This window comes from Nycticebus coucang, chromosome 12, assembly GCF_027406575.1.
Source record: "Nycticebus coucang isolate mNycCou1 chromosome 12, mNycCou1.pri, whole genome shotgun sequence".
Lineage (NCBI taxonomy): Eukaryota > Metazoa > Chordata > Mammalia > Primates > Lorisidae > Nycticebus > Nycticebus coucang.
The window spans coordinates 32,911,081-32,935,585 of NC_069791.1; the positions used below are offsets into that span (position 1 = coordinate 32,911,081).

A 24,505-nucleotide genomic window follows, 5' to 3' on the forward strand; every position below is an offset into this window, starting at 1 on the left:
TCAAAACATCTTTTTCTTAAATATATATAAAGGAAAACAGGTTCCACCAGTAAGAGATGTTTGGAAAATTTTGAATTAAACAACTGAATCTCCTAAGGAAGGAAATAAATTTCCCAAGCCTGCAATTCTGGGATCGTTTTTACATAGAGATATTATACAGTGATTCTTCTAGGATCTGTGTTTCATATTAACAATTTGAGAAACATTTTATAACACAGGCCATACCTAAGAGAAAATACCCGCAGGAATGAGGTAAGAACAGGAAATGGATATTCTAGTAAAGGGTACCAAGATATCCTAATCCTGAGTGGCTGACGTGTCCCACCTAAGCCCTGGACAAAACTCAGGACCAAACAAAACTCTTTAGGAACTAAGAAAACAATCACTGCATTGCATGAACAGGGACACAGCCTCCTGGGGGTGGGGTTGGGGGGAAAGTATAGGCCTAAAAGGTTAACATAAAAGATCAAGGTGGAATATAAAAAATTTCTACAACTTTTATAGTCATGGTAGACTAATAGAGGGTTGATTTAGGGAGTGGTCAACAGAAGCTTCCAGCATAGAAATTTATGTTTCAAATTGTATCTCTCAGTTAAAAGGTTTTTCTGAAAGTCTTTTCCTCATAAAATTAGGAATTCCTGTAAACTTGAACCAAAAATTCTTCATAATGTGCTTTTATTTTCATAGGAAAACAAAATGAAAACGCTCTTTGAAAGAAAACATATCCACAGTGCACATTTATTCTACAAGCTTCTCTAGACCACTCTCACTAGCTTCTGCATATGCTTAGTCTTCTTGGGAACTAACTTCTGAGTGGCAACAAATTGTATTTTTAGAAAAAAAGTTGTCAGACACAAAGCCTTTGCATCTTGAAATACGTTAAAATATTATCTGAAAAAGTCAAACATATGTCCCTTTGGGGCACCACAGGATCAAATGGGATAAGGTGGTACTGCCAGAAGTTTCTCCCTGGGGAAGGCAAGCAGACCGTCTTCCTCACAGGGCTCTTGACAGAGTTGGCCATTCACAGCAACCTGGGCCCAACCCTCTCACAGGGCCATTCACAACAACCTGGGCCCAACCCTCAGCCTTAAGGTTCAGAAACCGGATTTTTATCCGCATGAATAATGTAGTTCCAAAGTTTAAAAGAAGCTTCACAGGAAAATCAGAATATGGACGTATTATTAATGCAGAGTGACAAATATAACTGTCAGAAGTAGAAATGCCTGTCTATAGTCACACAATAGCTAATATTTTCCTTACACCCAAACTTACACAGACAGCCAAATCACAATCAGAAATTCCTGGGTATACAGGGAATCAGAATAAAAGAAGTAAGAGAAAAAAAAAAAAAAGAAGTAAGAGAACTGAACATTTAATAGTAATAGTCTCCTTTCATTCAATTATTTTTAATTTTTTTTTTTTTTTTGGCTGGGTCTGGGTTTGAACCCACCACCTCCAGCATATGGGGCTGGTGCCCTACTTCTTTGAGCCACAGGTGCCACCCTCAATTTTTTTTTTAATTAACCAACTACTATGTCCAGTTAGTCCTCTGGGTACTGGTGATACAGAGTTTTGTGCCTTCAGAGGAGTCGTACCTTAAGTAGCCCATGAAGAGCATATTATATTTTACAAAAGCTTACTGTAATATTATCAGTCAGATGAAAAAATTTTGGAAGTGGCCTAAATGTTCATTAGAGCTATAATTACAATAAATGTGTAAGTCCAAATAATGAAAAACAAATGCCAGGCTTGTGAGACTAGTATTTGCAAGCAATAATTCATGATGTAGGAAAAATTATCATGACGCAATGTTAAATGAAAAAGCAAACTTTGAATGAATGAATAATGTAGTTATTACATTTGTATTAGGTGTTATAAGTAACCCAGAGATGATTTGAAGTATATGGAAGATGTGCAAAGGTTATAGCAAATACAGCACCATTTTATGTCAGGGACTTGAACATCTGTCCCTGTAATCCTAGCCCTCTGAGGCTGAGGCAAGTGGACTGCTTGAGCTCAGGAATTCAGAGACCAGCCTGAGCAAGAGCCAGACCCCATCTCTACATAGAAAAACTGGCAGGGCACTGTGATAGGTACGTGCAGTCCCAGCTACTCAGGAGGCTGAGGTAAGAGGATCATTTGAGCCCAAGAGTTTGAGGTTGCTGTGCACTATGACATCATGGCATTCTAACCAGGATTACAGAGTGAGACTCAGTCTCAAACAAAAAAAAAGAGGAGAAAGTAGTGATTATCTTTTTTTCATTATACTTTTTTATCTTTTCTAATTTTCCTAAAATGGCACTTTATTACCAGGGGAAAAATTACTTTGAAAGTAATTTCAGTCAAATAAATAAATAAATAAGTGTTTAAAAGTAATTTCACAACATACATACAAAGAACTCTGCAGGTCCATCTGTTAGAAGCTATGTATGAATGCCAGTCCTTTAACATGTCTTTGAACTCACAGAGAGCTCCTTTCCCAGGGCTCGAAGCAATAATCAAGAAGGCTAGCACACCTGAATTTATTAGTCCTGTTTTTTCATCCAACAGCCAGTTCATATTTCTGGATATTTGCTAAATATTTCAACTTAACCATCTTAAAGATAACTCACACAGGCAGCGCCCATAGCTCAGCGGGTAGGGCGCCGGCCTTAACCACATACACCAAGGCTGGCAGATCCGAACCCAGCCCGGGCCAGCTAAAACAATGACAACTGCAACAACAACAACAACAACAAATAGCCGGGCGTTGTGGCGGGCGCCTGTAGTCCCAGCTACTTGGGAAGCTGAGTTTTGAGGTTGCTGTGAGCTGTGACGCCATGGCACTCCACCAAGGGTGACAGCTTGAGACTCTGCCTCAAAGAAAAAAAAAAGATAACTCACACAATCATCCTGCACTATCCTCAGGGGATTGGTTCCAGGATGTCCCTCAGACACCAAAATCCACAGATGTTCAAGTCCCTGATACAAAATGGTGCTGCATTTGCATATAACCTTTGCACATCTCCCATATACTTCAGATTATCTCTGGGTTACTTATATCACCTAACACAAATGTAAATGCCAAGGTTTTCCATTTGCATTATTTTTTATTGTTGTATTTTTCTTTTTTCACTGCTGTGCAGTTTTCAGTTATATGAATATATACCACAATATTTTTTATTCCACTTCTATTGCTTCCTAATATTTTTCACCATATGAACAGTTCTCTAGTGAACACACTGTCTCCTGTCCACCTGTGCAGGCTGGAGTTCACTGTAGCCTCAGACTTCAGTCTCAAGCAATCCTCCCACCGTGGTCTTCCAAAGTCCTGGGATTACAAGCATAAGCCACCATGCCCTGACTGTATTTTTCCCCCAGTAATTGTGATCTGCGGTTGGCTGAATCCACAGATGCAGAACCCATAAATATGGAAGGCTAACTGTGTTTAATTATGCCCAAAGGTAAATGTATAACTTTTCCTCCATTGCCAATCTTCTAGCAACCCCATTTCTGTCCCTGGTATTAACTTTTCTTCCAGTCAGACAGCTTGGAAAGCAGCCTTAAATCGTCTCTCCCTTTCCCATTTCAAGTTTACTAATAAACTGTCACAGTTTCTCTCATTCCACCTTACTCTTCATTCTCGCCTTCATCTCCTGGACTGTCACAGTAACATTACCGTCCCAGCAGGGGAACAGTTCTTCTGGACGCCATTCTCTCCCATCTCTAAATCACCGCTCTTTATGTAAAACTTGGATGATGTAATTCCTTGGCTCAAAGACTTTTAAAGCCTTCTCTTTTCCACCACTCCGATCTAAATTTCTACGCTTGGCTTCATTAAACCCCATAATTTGGCCCCACCCTAACTACTTAACTTTATTTTCCACTGCTCACCAGTCTCCTCCCTAATCAACCAAGAGACGCGTCACAATCAACCAAGCCTTGGACTATCTCAATTTAAAAATGGTCCTTCCTTTCTCCTCTACTTGTATTTAAAGAACCTAATGAATTTTTCCTCCTCTGCTAAGCTTGGCATGACTTCTCCAACCTCATCTGTGTTTCACTTTTCAGAATCTGTCTAACACTTACTCACAATTAGGCATTTAATCCCAAATCTCATGTAGGTAGACTTACAGACATGTATGCTGTCATCTTTCATTAAATTCCATATGCCTTGAAGGCAAGAGCCATACTTTATTCTGTTCCTCAAGGTATTTAGCGTCGTGCAGAGCACACAGAAAGTTCTCCCACGGTGTGGACTTCAGCTCTTGCCTCTCTTTAACACGTACATACATAGCAGTTTGGGCAAGTCAAGTACCATCCTAAGGGATGTAACTGGGGACTCTCTTAAGCACATTATTATGGAGGCCCTTTAGGGATGAAACTAGACAAGAGGTCTCTAAGCCCCATACCAGGGATAAGAGAGAAAGAGTTCTTGGAACTGATAACTGGGGTTCTCAGAGCATCTTCCCAGGGGATAATAATGAAGGATCTCAAACACCTTTCAAAAGGAGTGACTTTTGAAAGAGAGCTTTGAGTGAAGTGAATTCCTAAGAGAAACTATAATAAAACAAAAGACCTGAGTACTTTTCTTTTTTTTTTTTTTTTGAGAGTCTCACTTTGTCACCCTCAGTGGAGTGTCATGGTGTCACAGCTCACAACAACCTCAAATTCTTGGTCTCAAGTGGTTCTCTTGCCTCAGCCTCCTGAGTAGCTGGGACTGCAGGTGCCCGCCACAACACCCACCTACTTTTAGAGATGGGGTCTCACTCTTGCTCAGGCTGGTCTTGAACTCCTGGGCTAAAGTGATCCACCTGCCTTGGCCTCCCAGAGTGCTAGGATTACAGGCATAGGCCACTGTGCCTGGCCTGAATCCTGTTTTTCTGAAGATGACACTACATAAATCACTAAATCTTACTGTGCCTAAGTTTAACTCAAGAGGTGCCATGCTGCTATTAGGTAATTGATAGTAACCACCAACAGATAAGCGATATTTTCACATGTATAGTACCCATAGTAGTGCTCCGTATTTATGAAGTTCTTTAGAATTTTCAAAAGTCTTTCTGCATATATCTTTTACTATCTGACCTTTCCTAAACACAGAATGAGACACAAAATGTCCTATAAAGATTTAACAAATATTTTGTTTCATCTTGAGTATACTTTAAGTTAAATATGCTTACCAATATTCTTCTAAAATTTAAGATCCACTTCAGAAAGTGATTATTCAATGATTTTATGAGTTTTCTTCCATGGAAAATGTAATGTTTTATAATATATAACACTGTGATTTTCAACCGACTGGTCAGCTGCAGCACAATGGTGTGCCATGAGAGGATCTTAGGTTCAGTGTGCTGTGAGACAAAATTGCTTGAAAGGTTTGGCACCTGTAGCACAGTGGTTATGGCACCAGCCACATACTCAGAGGTTGGTGGGTTAGAGCTTGTGCAGGGCCAGCTAAACAACAATGACAACTGCAACAAAAATGGCTGGGTGTTGTGGCCGGCACCTGTAGTCACAGCTACTAGGAAGGCTAAAGCAAGAGAATCCCTTAAGCTCAATTGAGGTTGCTGTGAGCTGTGAAACCACTGCACTCCACCAAGGGCGACATACTAAGACTCTGTCTCAAAAAAAAAAACAGGTTGAAAAACCTCAGATAACTTACCATTACCTAGCAAAATTTCAGTGTTTTCTCCCTTTTTAAAGAGGTATTTTACCTATTTTGTATTGACTCAATAGAAATATAAGGAATTTACCAAATTATAAAAACTAATTTTCAACGATTCCATTTTTTAAAGTGAAACTTTATTTTAAATTTAAAGACATAATTGGTATTCAGTTTCAGTGTAGAATGGCTAGGTTCTCAATCAAGACATTAATATTGTTGAGGCTCCAACCCTGAAAGACTTGTGAGTTTCTTGTTGCTTCTTCTAGCAAGTAGACAGTGTTGAAGAATAGTATAAATGGTACATGATGGTCTGGCTCACACTGTAGCATACAGATATCTGCAATAGACTCTTTGGAGAAGAAGTATATAAAAAACTAAGTAAACTCTAAACAGCAAACTCTATATAAAAGTTTATCATCATCTTCTTCATATCATTTAATTCTAAAGAAGGACAGAAAGCAGGTATTACTTTACTGGTCCTCACTCTCCATTTTACACACACGAAAATGAGTTTAGAGGGCTTAAACAATTTAATATGCTCCAGGTCACATAGGTAAAATGGTGGATTTTTTTTTTTTTTTTTGAGACAGAGTCTCACTTTGTTACCCTTGGTAGAGTGCCGTGGCATCTTAGCTCACAGCAACTTCGAACACTTGGGTTTAAGTGATTCTCTTGTCTTAGTCTCCCAAGTAGTTGGGACTACAGGTGCCTGTCACAATGCCCCGCTTTATTTTTTAGAAATGGGGTTTTACTTTAGCTCAGGCTGGTGTCAAACTTGTGAGCTCAAGCAATCCACCTATCTCAGCCTCCCAGAGTGCAAGGATTATAGGCATGAGCCACCACACCCGGTCAAAATGGTGGATCTTAAGCATTTTCACTTAAGCATTAACCACTATACCATTTTAATTCACTGATCAAGTGGACTTGGAGGTGAAAATGGAAGAAGAGGTAGAAAAAGTTCAGATATTGCTGTAACAATGAAAGAAGCTGGGCTTGCTCTGAAGAAAATGACAATAATGAGAATAGCTAAGGAAATTGTTTGTTGCAGGAAAACAAATGGGAAGGATTTTGGTGATGATGTGGTCTTAAGTCCCTGCAAACCCATATCCAGAATATGGGTATTAAACAAAGTAAGAAAAGTGACATTTTACCAAAACATTATGGTAGCATGAAGCATCACTGAGATTTGATGGGATGGGCCTCTGAGCTGGAATACAGCAATGGCAGGAAAATAGAAGCATAAAGAATTGCTGACATTCTAGAGACCGAAGCTGACACAAAAATAAGTAGAGTTGTGATGGGGACTTCAAATTGGGATGCCTGCTAGAATTCTCCCACAGATAAAATCAACACATCTAATAAACGCCTTGCTAATGCTTCCATCTCTCAAATAGGAAAAGCAATGTTCTGGACATGAATGTGACCACTGGGAAGAAATGAGCTGATAAGGGAAGTACCAGAAAATCGGAGCACAATTAACCATGGAATTTTGAAGTTTGTCACAATAACTGGGAATGGAAATGTGGGACATAATTAGGGAACACAAATTACAAAATGTTCAGAGAAAAGAAAAGTAAATCCTGCCTGAGACTCAAAAAAGAAAGATGAGTCATCTGTTTTAGGAGGCTCTCAAGAACAGAAGTCTAGTTAAACTAGCTTTGATTAATTAATTCACCAAATATTTACTGAGCATACACAATGTGCCAGACGGTTCTCGGCACACACAGGTGACACAAGAAACTTTGCCCTTATAGAGCTTACATTCTAGTGGAGGGAAGGACTGGGTAGAAAGTATAAGGGCTGGGAGAGGCATTAAAATTTTAAATAAGATCATCAGGAGAGGTTTCATTAAGCAGGAAGTTTGAGGTCAAATAGAGGGAACAGTAAGTACAAAGCCCCTTACTTTTGTAAGGAGTGTGCTCTAAGAAATAGCAGTTTACTATGATAAGGGCAGAGAGAGGGGAAGTGGTAAAAAAAAAAAAAAAAAAAGAGTTCCTTCAAGGCCAGGTGCAGTGAGTGGCTGGCACCTGTAATCCTAGCACTCTGCGAGGCTGAGGCGGGTAGATTGCCTGAGCTTAGCAGTTTGGGACCAATCTGAGCAAGAGTGAGACCCTGTCTCTACTAAAAAATAGAAAAAACTAGCTGAGTGTTGTGGCAGGTGCCAGCTACTCAGAAGGCTGAGGCAAGAGGATCGCTTGAGCCCAGGAGTTTGAGGTTACTGTGAGCTACAATGACACAGGGCACTCTAGGCTAGGATGACAGTGAGACTCTGTCTCAAAAAAACAAAAAGAGTTCAGAGAGGTAACAGGTGCCAGAATGGGTAGAGACTGCAAGGACTATGGGTTTCTCATGAATTTTATCTAAAAGAATTCACATTTATTAGACTCTCTTATACCAAATGCTTATGTGAAATACCTACATTGTAGTAGGTGTAGTGAGGAAAATACAGAGGAGGCAGAAAACATGATTACTGCCCTGAAGACAGTGTCCATTTTAAATTCTGTTGAAAAGTAAACTATTATATAAGCTGAAAATGAATTTAAAAGAATAACCTGGGAAACGTTCTATATTTGTACATGATTTGATGAAATACCAGATTTAAACTTCTGGGCTTTAGAATAGTTCTCAAAGTTCTATCACAGGGAGAATCCAGGAAAGAGACAATTAAAGAAAGAGAATGAGTCAGAAAAACAGAGAGAAGAAAAGTATGACCCAATAATATTGCTCCTATTCACTCTAGTCACATAGAAAAGACTAACACTTGAAATGGTTTGGTCTAAGATATAGAATTCTGGCTATAAATTGCAAGGATATTAATGACAGAAAATGGGAAGCATCTGAAAAGACTGGCTACAAAAGAGTTCTTCAATGAACTTAGATTTTAAAAGACACAGAAAAAGATAAGAGGGATACATAACATGGAGGCCTATAAAAGAAACACAGGATGGCATCAGGAAGTAAGAATGCCCCAATGAGCTGAAGTCAAGAAAATCATAAAGAGTCACAAAATGGGCTTTGGAATTTATGTCCAGAAGAGAAAATTTATAAAAAGCCTGGATAAGCTGGTTAAGGTAAATGGTGTAGTTAATACATGGCAGGAGAAGACAAGAAAATCTTCACCTTGATTTTGTGTTTTAAAATCTTATACTTGAATACCACCTTACAGTTTACAAAGACCTTTTACATATGTCTATTTTATAATATCCCTGGGAAGCAGGGACTACCTCTATTTTATAAGGAGAACTCTCAGCTCAGCAACCCATCCACCACTCAAGCCCCATCTCTCTTCTCAGCCAGAACAATGCTGGGACAAAGGACTGAAGCCTGAGACAGGTAAAGAGGCTATGAGAGTTGCAGATCTTCTAAGCTGGCCAGCAGCATGTCATGAACTTGCATGTGGATTTTGCTGAAGGCTGTTAAGTCAGTTGTTCTCAACCTTCCTAATGCCATGGCCTTTAATACAGTTCCTGTGGGTCGCGACCAGTAAGTTGAGAACCGCTGCTATAAGTACTCTTTGACAAATTATGAAGATCAGAGAGCTCTACTTAAAGACAGGAGACAAATGGTTCCTCTTTCAAAATGAAGAAAAAGACATGAACATTACAGAAGAATTATGAATGTTATAAAATCTTAACTGTTGTGTTTATCCTGCAGCCTGAAGAAAATTCTAGAAGGACTATAATACAGGTTTTGAATAAATGGAGATAGGTGATCACTGAGCATCAGCATGGACTCAGCAGAAAAAAATCTTGCCAAGTGACTTTATTTCTTTTGTTGGCAAAGCTATAGGACAAATCTATGCAACTCTCTGAAAGGTATTTAGCAAGCTCCACTCTCCAAGTCTTTTGGGGAAGAAGGGAGATATGGGCTGAGTAGCAGATGTATCTACAACTGATTAAACAACAAAACTCAGAATGCTCATAAGTAAGTTCTGCAAGACTCACTGGACTTAGGCAACCCTGTTACTGATGATCTGAATAAAGCTTTGACAACATCCTTATTAAAATATAGAGATCATTGGAACCTGGGAAGAAAAATTGAAAGTAGGGCAGCAGTTAACTAAAACAATTTGAACAGGGGCAGCGCCTGTGGCTCAAAGGAGTAGGGCGCCGGCCCCATATGCTGGAGGTGGCAGGTTCAAACCCAGCCCTGGACAAAAACTGCAAAAAAAAAAAAACAATTTGAACAGAAGATTAACTTTAACTAATGAAATTTAATAGAGAAAATATAATGAATTATATTTGGGCTCAAAAAAAAATCAAATGGATAAACTGTGACAAACTATTATACATATGAAGAACAACTAAAGATTTTTGTTGAGTAAAAGTCTGACATAGGGTAGGGCCCACAGCTCAGTGGCAGGCCGCTGGCCACATATACCGAGGCTGGTGGGTTCGAATCTGGCCCGGGGCCTGCTAAACAACCACGACAACTCTAACAAAAAAAAATAGCCAGGTGGGCGGCGCCTGTGGCTCAGTGAGTAGGGCACCGGCCCCATATGCCGAGGGTGGCGGGTTCAAACCCAGCCCCGGCCAAACTGCAACAAAAAAATAGCCGGGCATTGTGGCGGGCGCCTGTAGTCCCAGCTGCTCGGGAGGCTGAGGCAGGAGAATCGCGTAAGCCCAGGAGTTAGAGGTTGCTGTGAGCCGTGTGACGCCATGGCACTCTACCCGAGGGCGGTACAGTGAGACTCTGTCTCTACAAAAAAAAAAAAAAAATAGCCGGGCATTTTGGCAGGCGCCTGTAGCTGGCCAGGCCAGCTATTGGGAAGCTGGGGCAAGAGAATTCCTTAAGCCCAAGAGTCTGAGGTTGCTGCAAGCTGTGACGCCACAGCACTCTACTGAGGACGACACAGTGAAACTCTGTCTCAAAAAATAAATAAATAAGTCTTATATAAATTAAAAGCGTGAAATGGCTGCCATCAAATTTACACAATCTTAATCTTCCCCTAAGTTGATAAACATATAAAGTCAGGAACAAGGGAAATGAATGCCACATTCTGTACCAAACTGGCTGCCTCCTACCTGGAGGAGTGGTCAACATTTGGCAATGCCCTATCATCACACAAAGGGGCAAAGTAAATGCCCTCATAATTTGAAAATTAAGTCACCCTCTGGGAGGGTGAATCAAATGGAGTGGTAGAAATTAGCCATCAACGTAAATTAAGTCCAAGAAAATATGTGACTGAAACAATCTGGGGATGCTCAAGTCCAATCACAAGTGAACAGAGTGCAGTTTCTGGAAGGCAGGACTGGAGTATCAACTAAGAAAGCTGAAACCTTGTCAACTGTGTTTTCTTCTGGCTGTTAACAGAAGGGAGTTCCACTAATCTGGGGTCGTGGGGGAGCAGGAGTCTAACATGCAAGACTCTGCCAGCATGCCCCCAACACTGATGGGGGAAAGGACACTGACCACACCCTGAGCAGCGCTGGGGCATCCTCCTCAGCAGGCTCCACCAGGTCGGCCTGGCTTAGTGACACTCCCCATTAGGATTACCTGTGTGAGTAGTGACTGGCTTTCATGTAGATTGTCCTGTAGTGGTGAGGGTGTGCACAGCAAACTGCAAGCTTCATTCTATTTACAGTTATATTATCAATAACACACTGACAGCCATACTAGAAAAAAAAATTTTTCCCTGGGACCACGGTGTTTTATTAGGTCCAGGTAGGTCAAGAGATGTGTGAGTTATATATGTTTCATGAGCCCCAGGCCCAAGACTAGTATAAGTTACATGCAACTTACATGGCAGTTAAATTCACTAATTGGCATTCTGTTTTTATGTCAGTCTCTCCGTCACTTTCTATATATCAGTAAATTCCTATAATTCTGATGACTTCTGGACACAAAGAAAAAAATTTACAGCTATAGACCTGGAAAAACGAGGTCAATACCTCAAAAATGACAATCCAGGTTCTAACCATCTGAGAAGCCCAACCTTTCCTTAAGTCAACTCTATTGGATCTAAAACTAAACCACACACTTTAAGAGAGTAAACAAACAAAATGAAACACAGAGATGGGAGTGACTAGGAAGGCAAAAGTTCTGGAATCTGTGACTGTTTTAACAAATTAAATGAAGCTGCTTAGCCTGAAATGGAGAAGACATGAGATAGCTATTTTCAAATACCACTCCCGTGGAATACGAACTTATCTCTAATTCTGAGATAAGAAGCAGCTGAAAGTTACATAAGGAAGAACTTTCCAATTAACACTGTTCTATGCCTGGCACATAGTAAATGCTCAACATTGTTATCTATTATTGTGACTGAAGATACTAGAAAAAGAAAAGAAAAAGAAAAATGTAGCAGCCACTGTAGTTTCCCAACAAGCAGAGCCTAACCTGCTTAACACTTGACAGGAGGTGAGAGTTCATGAGAGGCCTCCAAGAGGAAAGGCCTAAGCAGAATACTAAAGAGAGCACAGGAACTATCCAAAAAGTAGAGTGTGAGACCTAAGGTAAGAAAAGCTAGTGGTTCAGTATGGTCAGGGAGGCGAGTAGAAGGAACTGTGCAAGATAAGACCAGAAAACTACCATAAAAAGGCACTGCATCGTAAAGGCATCTGTACGCCACTCTGTGGAGTCCGGAGGCGCCATGGAGAATGACTGGAAATTCTAAGGGTGGGAGTTATATGAGCAAATTTATGCTTACAAGAGCCTGGAGGCAGGCTCCATGGACAATGGATTGAAAGAAGGCAAAGCTGGTGGTAGCAGGGAGAGATGGCTGGTTCAATAGTCTGGTGCCTGAAAGAAGACACTGGCACTGGAGAAAGAGCAAAGACAGAGTTTCAGGGGTAGTAAGGACTTAATAACTGACTGATGTGGGCACTGCCTGTGTCTCAGTGAGTAGGACACTGGCCCCATATACCAAGGGTGGCGGGTTCAAACTCAGCCCCGGCCAAACTGCAACAAAAAGTAGCCAGGCGTTGTGGTGGGCACCTGTAGTCCCAGCTACTCAGAAGGTTGAGGCAAAAGAATTGCCTACACCCAAGACCTGGAGGTTGCTGTAAGCTGTGATGCTATAGCACTCTACCGAGGGCGACAAAGTAAGACTCTGTCTCTAAAAAAACAAGTAAAAAAATAACTGACTGATGTGAGCAACAAATGAGGAGTCCAGGGAGATTTCCAGGCTGACAGCTTATTACATAACCAAATAGAGAATAATGTCATGCATTTGAGAGAGGTAAGGAGCACAAAATAAAGGTTCTGGAAAGGGAGAAAACAGTCAGGATCCAAGCAGGATCCAAGTTATCTGTGGAACACATCCAAGTGGTAGGATCCAGGAGACAAATGGAAGTGAAGTCTCCAACTCAGGAGACTGAGCAAGACACACAGGGTTGGGGTCATCCTGCCAGGGTGGTTACAGAAGGCATCAGAGCACATGAGCACCCACACCACACCCACGGTGGCTGGGGACAGAAGCCTGGAGAACACCAGCCCACTTAAAGGAACAAAAGTTAGCCATACTGTGATCCGTTAAGTTCCTTGTTTTTAGACAAGGGACTTAAACTTTAAGGCACAGACTAAACATCACTTGTCAGAGATGATGCAGAGGGGTGCACAGCACAGAACTGGACAAGATGATGTCCATAGCATCTTTCAACTCCAAAAATAAATCAAAACCTTCAATTCAATACAGCATTTCTTACAATCTGAGAAATAACTTTGTACCGCCATTGCAGAAAAACTAAAATCATACCTATTTTCATTCTTCTAAATCCTAAAGAATAAATTTTGCGTTGCTTGAAAATGTTGTTTTCTGAAAGAGAAGGAAAACTTGGTTTACTTGAACAGGACAGCACAGCCTCTAGACCTAATTTCTTACCCTATTTTTCTTTCTGTGCGTCCAATTATATTGTTGGTTAGTAAGAGAATGCAGTTTTACTTCTACTAAAAACTCAAACGCATGTTCCTCGTTGTTCTTCCCTTCACTTTCTGCCACCTTCTGTTTGACTAGAGCTATATCCGTATAATCTATGGATTTCTATCTGAAATCTTTTACTACATTTCCGAAACCTGCTTATATTTTTCACTAACATTTAAAGTAGTTTCTGTTTTCCTTTCTGCTCAATTCCAAAAATAGAGAGACACAGGTATGTACACAATTCTTTTTATTAAAGTCAGAAATGTTGATTAAAAGAAACTGCCATTTTTGGCATAACAATACACCCAGTGTATTTTTAGACAGGACGGCTGGCAGTTCAACTTAATCCTTAAACATGGCACTAGTCCCACCAAGTGGCACCTGGAACAGGTGTGAGAGGTACTTGACCTCTTTTATAACCACGTAGCCTTTTTCTCCTGTCCCCACCCTATTCCTCTCCTACCACTCTGCAAACCTGCTACTGCTTTTCCTGTTCCTGTCTTTCACTTTCCTCCTGAGGGCCCATAGCTTTTATTGCCACCAGTCATGGCACTAAAGCCAACACAGCTGCCAAACCTGGGCTGGAAATACAACGGGTATAATTCTAATTGGAGGCTGACATTAACTGTTTGGTTGTCCTTAGGAAAGAACTGAACCATATTCTGTTTTAGTGGCCTAATCCACAGGGCAGAAAAGATAGCAACTGTAGAAAGTAACCTGTGTAGAAAAGAAACCTGCAGTGCCTTTAGCTCTAGCAGTGTGATGTAGATTACAGGTCTCCCAATGATCAGGAAAGGGGGGTGGGGCAAGCCCAGAGACAATGCTCTGAAGTTTAGAGTCATGCTAAGTCATTAAATTTTGTTATTTTAAAATATAGTAAGACTTAAGAGTAGAGAAGATGGGGAAAAATCAAGAACCAAATCAGAATAAAAAGACTTCAACACTATTGAAGTATTAAGTACTGGGAAATCTTTAAGGGTTCCATAAGACCCCATGGTAAAGGTAAACAGGGGTGTTCCTACCACAACCCCCTTCCTCAATCACGGGCTCCTGAAGTGATGGCTTGACACAGCATCCCTCAAAACTAGCGACTCTCGGCACTCAAAGGAAAGATTTTTAGTGGATTTATTCCTTTCTGTCTCTAGTGCAGTGGTTCTCAACCTTCCTAATGCCGCGATGTATTTTCATTGTTACGAAGGGGTTGCGACCCACGGGTTGAGAACCGCTGCTCTAGTGGACGGTATCATTACTTTTTCTGTTTAATTTCACAAAATGGAAGCAAGAGACAACTTATCACTGGAACTGCACTTGCAGGCTAGGAATGGGAGGCACTGAGCTGAGGAGCTTCCACTGGGCTGTAAGAGGCAAGAGCAAAACTTCCTCACAAAAGCTCAGAGTGCCGACCTGGAAAAAATAAACATCAAACACACAGCAAGCAAAAGCAAAATGACCCTATCCAGCCTCCTGTCCCAACACTGAAACAAAGCAGGTTCCATGTGATAATGTCTTCTTGCAGCCTATGGGCCTGAAAAACTACTCACCCTTCAAGTCTAAGGGGAAACACTCCTGCCCCCCTGGAAGCTGCTTTCACTAGGCCAAACAGGTGCCCTTTCCCTGAGGCGCACCTCTCACCCCTCTTACATTACAGCAGCTATAGACTGCAGGTACATCTGTACTGGTAGGTGGAGCCCTGTGGTTGCTCGTCTGCTGAGGGACCACCATGTTTTCCCCATCTCTACAGATAATGTGTACCTCGTATGTAATTCACAAAGAAAAAGCTCCCTAGGTCTCAAGGGAGAAGGGGAAGGGGCAATACCCATCCACCCATGTCTCTCCTTTCCAATGCCCTAGAGCAGGGGTCCTCAAACTGCAGCCCGCGGGCCACATGAGGCGGTGTGATTGTATTTGTTCCCATTTTATTTTTTTACTTCAAAATAAGATATGTGCAGTGTGCATAGGAATTTGTTCATAGTTTGTTTTTTTTTTTTTAAACTACAGTCCGGCCCTCCAACAGTCTCAGGGACAGTGAACTGGCCCCCTGTTTAAAAAGTTTGAGGACTCCTGTCCTAGAATATTTAAACTAATCTCTTTATTGGTCTCTCTTGCCTGTAAATCCCTTCCATATACATCACTGCCACCGGAATCTTCTGAAGTACAACTCTTGATTAAATGTACCAAATTCAGCAGGTGATGTTGCAGAGAACAGAAAGCTGAAAAACACCTATTCTCTAAGCTCAATGGGCTCAAATCCAATAGGGCTCAGAGAGAAGTAGATAATTAACATATAATTTGTCAGGTGCTATACTGATACTCACAATTTATGCTAATCCCTCTGCCTGGCAGGTCCTTCACTCTTAAATGGTCAATTCATATATTTTACTCCATATAGGAAGCTTTCCTAATCTCCCCAGCCAGAAGCAATCTCTCATTCCTCTGCTCCCACAGTGCCCTGTTATGAGCTTATCACCTTCTGTTTGAATTACAGTTATTTGGACCCAGACATTATACCTCTTACTGGACTCATCTGTTCTAAATGGAAGGGCAATATATCTTATTTGTCTCTATTTTTCCATGGTACCTAACACAGTGCTCGGCAAACAGTTGATAAATATTGAATTGATGACTAACCTCGCTAAAACATTATTGAGTTTGGGACGCCTTTAGCGTTTGCCAGTATTAAAAATATCAATGGGTCAAATACATGCAATTAAGTACTAAAATTTTTCCACTCTCGCCACAAAAATAGAAAAAGTCTACTCTGTTTGGCTAGATAAGAGTCGACATATGGAGAACATCCTCAACCAGATTTGAAAATGTCCAAATGAAACAGATCTCTATTGTAAAAACACATCAAAGGGCAACTCCCTAGCACTATAAACCAAACAGCCTCTGCTGACAAATACAGAAAAGTCATACGGGGCAAACACGGTAGGGTGCTTCCCCAGTGGGATCAAATCAGTGGGGAAATGCCTAAGAGTAAGTAAAAATGAACACAGCTAGCAAAAATTAAATCTGATGAAACAAGTTACTGGTATAAGATAATATTTCAAAAACGGATCACTAATAAGCTCTCTCCTCTCTCAAATGATACAACTTTCCAGAAGTGGGGCGGCACCTGTGGCTCAGTGAGTAAGGCACTGGCCCCATATGCTGAGGGTGGCGGGTTCAAACCCAGCCCCGCCAAACTGCAACAACAACAAAAAAAAAGAAAACAACTTTCCAGAAGTGAATAGTACCTGCAGCTTATGCATCTTGCAAGTTTGCATTCAATTTCCTACAGGTTTGCATCTAATTTCCTAACTCATCAAGCTGTTGTTAGGATTCCCAATTCTTCCATTTCACATTTAATATCTGCCTTCCCTCTACACCCATTCCTTCATCATTAATTGTTTTAGTTAGAATCCAAGCAGTTGGGCACAGGCTGAGGTAGATAGCAACTAAACTAAGAATTAAGGACTTCACTATTTCAAGATTAAAAATGCAGAACTCAAATTCCAGCTTCTCAATTTTGACAAAACAAAGCTCAAGGCTCAAAACTATTAATATAGCAAGCACCTTTTAAGGAAACACTGTGCTATAATTGTATTTACCTGCTCTAATTGGCTTGAATGAAGTCAGAATATTTGATTATCCCATTTATTTCAGCATTAAAACTGCTGAGGGCAAGAACCTTGTTTCATCAACTAATTTCATAGAGTCCCAGTAAACACTCTACTTGTACCAGCTTTTAGTGTCCCAAGAAGACCAGTGTGTTATATAAAGTGTTTATTTTAGAGTCAAAAAACCCCAAGTTTAAATTCAGGCTCTGTCTCTTACTTTTGATTTCTCAGACAAGCCACCTAACCTGAGTTCCTCTCTTTACCTGAAAATGGGGTTATAGTCCTATCCTCACTGCCTATCCCACATGATTGTTATATGGATTAAGTAAGAAAATGTGTAAAAATGCTTCATAAAACTAGAAAGCACAAAACAAATATAAGGTGCTCCCAGTATTATTCTTAAAATAAGTGCTAAGAGCAAATCCCTCTCTATGGATGGATAGATAAATTATTTCTGTATACTTTTCCCAAGAGAATTTGTTTTTGACATGCAAATTAAACATTAACTCCCAAAAAGTAAATTATCAAAGAAGAGGGAAGGATAGGGAAGAATGAAAACTCAGGTGGGTCTAGAAGGGGGAAATATATTAAAGAGAAAAGGATAAGTTTTTGTAATAAAATAATGCAATACAAGAGAGAGCAAACCTGGGTCTTAGGGATCAATTTCTGACCCACTTCCTGGGTCAGTCTCTTCACCTCTCTAAGCTCCAGTTTCCTCATCTGTATGTAGGCAGAGATAATAATTCCCAGGGTTGCTATGGGGATTAAATGAGACCATATATGGAGAGTACCTGGTACTGTGTCTGGTACACAGTAAATGACAAATAGTTCCTTCTGCTGATAAAATTATTAGACCTATACCCCGATGGATAACATTCAGTAATAGAAAAGGAGCCAAGAACCTATAAAAGGGGAATATGAAATTCAGAGACTTAAATCCATATTTCACCACTGGGAGACAAAGTTTGAGAAATATAGATTATACAAAGTAACTTTCATATTAAAAGTACAAATTACTTGCTGCCTCTCTAGGATTGCTGAGGAATCTAGAGCACTGTAGTCAAAATCTCCAAATCATAAAAGCAGACTAGCAATGACGATATTCATAAAAGCAGAATAGTAAGGGGAGAACCAGACCAAAAAAAGTGCTTATTAATGTGGGAAGCTTCTCTGTCCCAAATTCAATTTTCTAAACTTTCAAAGACAGAATGAAAGCTAGACTTCATAGCAAAGGCACAGCAACTCTGCATGCCAAAAATAGATGGTGTTAGCAATTATGCACAGTCATTTTAGTTTCTGCTATCTTGTTCTTTATTCTGGGGAAACGCGTCATATTTGTAGTTGATCTGAGGTATTAAACTTTTTAACTGGATCCTATTCAGAAATTGTAAAAGTAGTAAAAGTGTTTTAAGTCGTAGGAAAGAGAGGAATCAAATTCCCTCCTGAATCAGATGAACCGACAATAAATGACTTAAAAAGGTAAGAAAACATGGATGCTACCTGTGCACATGGGATCAGAGACCTACATGTTACAACAGGTGAGAATTCTATACCTGTGAAATCAATGTGACTCACCAAAAAACAGGGAAACGAGGAAACCGTCCGTATATGTGGCCAGAAAATTGACATCATTTTAGACTGCTAATTGTTCTAGTATTAATTCAGGAGAAGGCAAGGTGTTTGTTCAAGAATTCAAAAGCTTACGCATAGTACAAGTGCTACCAACACAAGCCACAGACAATTGCCAAGGCTAGAAGCCTGTTGGAATTCATACAATATTCGACATGAATGGCCAGGTCACATATGAACCGCTAAGCTCTTCCCTAAGATCTGTGCAGGGATCACTTAAGAGGGAGGCTACCTGCCTCAGTGGACTTCCAATGTAGACAAAACTAGTCAATTGTGAGAAAAGATTTCTATCAGCAAGGAGGTAAGAGTATGTCTGGTTTCCCTTTAAATGGACCAACTCACACTCCTTTTTACTAAGAACAATTTCAAAACAACTTGTAAACTTTTTAGAACAAACTTAACATCTAAGCATCTCCATGAAATTAAGGGCTGAAGATCCTAAGGAGGGGGTGGTAAATGGAAGTGGCATGCCTACCATCACTGCTAATTTCTGGGGGGGGGAAAAAAACCCAAAAACAAAGAAAACCACTTTTTTTGTTTTTATTTGTTTTGCTTTTTTTTCTCTTTTAGAGTCAGATTCTCACTATGTTGCCCTGGGTAGAGTGCCATGGCATCACAGCTCACAGCAACCTCAAACTCTTGGGCTTTAAGCGATTCTCTTGCCTCAGCCTACCAAGTAGCTGGGACCACAGGCACCAGACTCAATGCCCAGCTATTTTTTTGTTGTAATTGTCATTGTTTGGCAGGCCTGGGCTGGGTTTGAGCCTGCCAGCTCTGGTGTATGTGGCTGGTGCCCTAGCTGCTGAGCTACAGGCCCCGAGTCTCTTTGTCTTCTTTTAATAATATAAATGTGTACTTTAACTTCTGGCTTTAGTTCTGCTGCTTTTCTCATTAGGCCTTAAGCTCATCAACCATAAATTACCTTATGACAGGGGTTTTTAAGAACTTGCCCCACTCAGTCAAGGAGAGAAGACTTATATTTGTTCACAGAGACTATGACTCTGGAGCTCCACTTGAAGTACGGGTTAATCAGAGGCACTGACAAAAGAGCTGAAGAGTCTGGATCTTGCTAGAAGGCTAGGAAAGGGCAGGTAGTTTCCCTCTGCTCACCTCCACAGTTGACCACCTCCCTACACTGACCACCTCCTTAATTTGATGTAATTATCATGGACCAGACATGCACCACATATATGCACCACATATATGTATCAGTACACATATATGTTGACAGGTTGACTAGTTCCTTATGTTGACCACTTCTGTACGTTGACCAATTTGTTATAGCTGCTTTGGTGGTCAACTTACAGAGATTCTACTGTACTTTTTTCTAACTCTTAAGTCAAATTGAATTTATTGTGGTTCTAATTCTTAGATAACCAATAACAAACGTGGACTATACTTGAAACGTCATAAATAAAATCAGTTGGGTTGTTCTCTCAACAAGTACTTACAGTACTAAGTAGGCCTAAACCAGCCACATTCAATTTCTATAGCACCTTTTATTTCACAATCCCAAGGAACTTTCAGAGTTGTCCCAACATTAAGTATCAGTGATAAAATTCTCACTTTACACACGTACAACACTATGTTCAAGACCCTGTTTCTGCCATGATAAGCATAGCTGTTTGTGGAAATAAAAACTAAAAGGACTGGGACATTCAATCATAACTAAATTCCCACTTCATAATTCAATCCAAAAAATACCCAGGGCCAAGTGGTTTAAAAAATTACAGGACAAAGCCAAACATACTGGCACACACTTGTAGTGCCAGCTACTCAGAAGGCTAAGGTGAGAGGATTGATGGAACCCAGGAGTTCAAGTCCAGCCTGAGCAACATAGTAAGACACTGTCTTTGAAAAAGAAAATAAAAATTACAGGACAAAATACACAATGATTCAAACATTCCATTAGGCAAAGAAGTTAATAGAGATGTAACTGTTCACTTCCAAATCCTTACGGGCACATATAGGTAATAAAGCAAAATTATCAGAAGTCCCACTCAATGGTTATATTTAATTTACACCAAGAACAACTTCCAAAAATAAGTTAAAATATCTAACATGCCAAAAACAACTTATTCACCTGAGTTTTCATTGTTTTGGAGCTCTTTCTAGAAAACTGATCCCAAAGCTCAGCACCCGTAGCACAGTGGTTTTGGCGCCAGCAACATACACCAAGGCTGGCAGGTTCGAACCCAGCCCAGACCAGCTAAAACAACAATGACAACTGCAACAAAAAATAGCCAGGCATTGTGGCGGGTGCTGGTAGTCCCACCTACTCGGGAGGCTGAGGCAAGAGAATCGCTTAAACCCAAGAGTTTGAGGTTGCTGTGAGCTGTGATGCCAAGGCACTCTACCGAGGGTGACATAGCGAGACTGCCTCAAAAAATAAAAAAACTGATCCCCAAATTTAGATGCCACAGGAATGTATTTTTCCAAATCAATTCTTTGAAACCTGAGAAAAACCATCATGAATGGGAAAGAAAATATGGACAGTGGTTAGGAACAGCAAAACAGCTATAAGCCATGAGTTCACAATGAAATCCTGTTTCAACCACCTACTGGCTATTCTAACCTTGGTACATAAGGTTACAAAGTTGGAATAATAAAAATACCTACTTTGTAGAGCTGTTATGAAAACTAAGCCCAGGTAAATAAGTAGTACACATAAAGGGTTTAACAGCAAGCAGGCAGCATTACCTAAAGTATTTGTTTATTATCATTATCACATGACTAGCGTACTCAAATCATCTACACAAATGCCTTTTCCAATTCAGTCTTCCTTAATTGGTCTAGTAGGATTTGATCTTCCTTGGCGTTCTCATAAAAAGCATCTTGTATGATATTTACTTGGGCAAGTACATTTCCCTCCCATTAGATTCCATTTCCTTGAGGACAGAGACCTAACAGTTCATCTGAGTGTACAGAACAGCAAACACTGTCCACTGCTGCCTTTCAATTCCCTCCCTCTAAAGATTCTAAACAATAATACCCTGTAAATTGGCAAACTTTACCTGGAGACAGAAGACTTACATAACCAATGCACCTAAGTACTGGTTATATCTTGCTAAATAATACATTAAGATTTAAACAAAAATGGGAGGGGGCTAGATGAACTTAAATTTTTTTTAGCTACTGACCAAAGATATCTTTTTAATTTTAAATGCCTTAAAAGCTTGCTTTCATTATCTTCTTCAAAACGACCACGGCGCTTTTAACATAAAAGTACAGTATCATAATTTCCACTTATGTCAAGTCTAACCTAATCATAACTTGCCCATCTGCCGATTTTAATGTAACCCCAGAGATGCTGGATGACAATATGCTTGCTTGATTCACCCTACATTATTTATGTAAAACAAAATCATTTTTGTATTATATTGAGATGCAAATCTTTCTGGTTTGATTTGAGCCCTTTTTTTCCCTCTTAAAAAAGTGCCATGGGGAGTAGGGAGGGTACAGAGGTGGCTGGGAAGCCTCCAACTTATCCAGGATTATAGGGAAAGCACTTTCTACAGTATGTTATCCAACTTCACTAACATGATGCTGCCCTGACTTTGAAAAAGGAGAACTTTTCTGAAAACAAATGGCTGGACTAAGTCCATTTGCTTTGTTATCATTTTCTAGAAAGTACAATTTTTCCTTCATGCTTACAGCGTCCTAACTTTAGAAATTGAATTTCCCGCATATAAACTACCAAGGACACCTGTTTGTTTGCACAAATAATCTTAGTCTGTATTCTTCGACTTATTTTAAGACAAACTCAAAATCAAAAGACTAGCAAAGAATTGCTCCTATTTAACATGATTTTTCTAAGCCTAATTTTTCTATCCCCAGGAGCGGAGAGTTCCAAAGAAGTACAAAAACTACACTTAACTTTGCTTCTCATTCTAAACACATCCCAACCAAATGGGAAAAATTACCAGCCATCTAACAAGTAGAGAAAACAAAGCCAAGTGGAGTCAAACCAAAAAAAAAATGTTATTTATTTATTTATTTATTTGAGCAAAGTCTCACTTTGTCACCCTGGGTAGAGTGCTGTGGCTTCATAGCTCACAGCAACCTCAAATTCTTGGGCTCAAGTGAATCTCTTGCCTCAGCCTTCAGAGTAGCTGGGAATACAGGAGCGCCCTGCTATTTTTAGAGACAGAGTCTTGCACTTGCTCAGGCTGGTCTCGGACCTGTGAGCTCAAGCAATCCACCTGCTTTGGCCTCCCAGAGTGCTAGAATTACCAGCATGAGCCACTGCGCGCACTCCCCTTTGCACTCGCCTCCCCCAAATTTTAATTCATTGTAACTTTTTGAGATCAAGATTTTCTGATGAAATATATGCAACAAAGTTATGTAAATATCATAATTTAACATCATATTTTGGACTAATTTCTCTCCCCTCAAATAGTCACAAGAGTGGTTAGTTCACATACAATACTCTCAGCCACTGGGGAGAGAGTATAATAAACTTAATTGTTTTACATATCCTGAGGCATGAAGAGAAAGGCCAGTCAAATTTAAAGAGGTTTCCAGTACCCTAAATATGACTGAGACAAAGAACTTTCAAAAATCTGCATTAGGTAAGCAAAACTGGACTTAAGAACAATAGACCCTACCTTAAAGTAGAGAGATCTGTCAAATTTAAGACCCTGCACCCCTCTAATAAAAAAAAAAAAAAAAAGACAAGGTCTCTCTCGTCTTACAATCCCCCTCTTTAAACTAAAAGTCATAACTTAAAACACTTAAAGTTACTTATTTAAATTTTAACAGTAATAAAGTAAATACTCAGGCTATTTCCGAGTTAGTGGCTTCTATCAAACTTAACTACAAGTTACATGAAATAGTCAAGAGTGTCGGTTCTGCATTTTACCAAGTAAGGAACAACAGCATCACACTTCTGGACAAGCTACCACTTCCACCACCACTAGCCCTCACCACCCGCCCGCCTTCCATTTCTTTTTATGTCATTCCTCCAAACTTAGAACTCGAAAAGCGATTCCGCCAAACAAAAGTAGCACCAGTAAATGGGGGCCCACTGGTTTTGAAAATAAAGTTTGTTCTTTTGCAGTCAATCTGGCAACTTTTTAAAGGTGAAATATACCCTACTTAATCGGGTATAATCCTTCCTGCTCCCGTACCAAGCCACCACTCGTCTGTCCCCGACATTAAAAGTGAAAAGAGGAGTGGGAGAAAATTGATGTTGCAGGGAAGGGTCTACCGTTTCAATGGCAGGGACAGATTCTGAGACTGAATGCTTTAGACTCCGTGGCTTCTGGGAGCCGGGAAGCTTTACTATGTCTCTCTGAGAAATGTTTAGCAATCTGACGCATCAGTTTTTAGGATGGTACACAAACAGCCCCCACAATTGAAGAGCCAGGCCTAGAACCCTTCCTCTCCGTGATACCGGCTGGAGGGCACGGGACAGGAGAGCAGGCGCTACCAGGAGAGAATTAGCGACATTTGTTATTGTTTATGAACCCCAGGCAGGGACCCGCAGCCAGGTGCTCGAGGCCAACGAGTGGACGGGGGAAGGCGCAGGGAAGGACAAAGATTCCTCCCCGGGCTCCAAGCTACCTCTCCGGACACACGGGGCCAGCAGGACCCCGGGGAATAAGAGGGCCAAGGCCGTCGCCGCAGCTTCACCAGAGACATTTCTAGCCCTGAAATTAGCCTACCTTCCCTGGACGCCCAGAGACACCTAAGATTTCCTCCAGCTCCTGCTCGCAGAGTTGGGGCTGGGGCGGCGAGCCCGGGCCCCCTAGCAGAGCGCCGCAT

The 24,505-nt window shown here is 40.6% G+C and overlaps 1 protein-coding gene across 3 annotated transcripts in view; it reads right to left on the reverse strand.

Moving 5' to 3' along the window:
* STK38L (serine/threonine kinase 38 like) overlaps nucleotides 1–24,505 on the reverse strand; it is an 86,124-nt gene that overhangs the window by 61,429 nt on the left and 190 nt on the right. Inside the window, exon 1 of one of the 3 annotated variants that reach the window (XM_053554078.1) lies at nucleotides 24,406–24,488. The exons of 1 other annotated variant lie outside the window; for it this stretch is intronic. Coding sequence is in view for 1 of the 2 variants with exons in the window: in XM_053554075.1 (XP_053410050.1) it covers nucleotides 13,347–13,356 (10 nt within the window). In the remaining variant the exon portion in view is untranslated. Of the gene's footprint in view, nucleotides 1–13,346; nucleotides 13,368–24,405; nucleotides 24,489–24,505 lie in introns of those variants that run through there. One more of the 3 variants, XM_053554075.1, reaches the window with a different exon arrangement.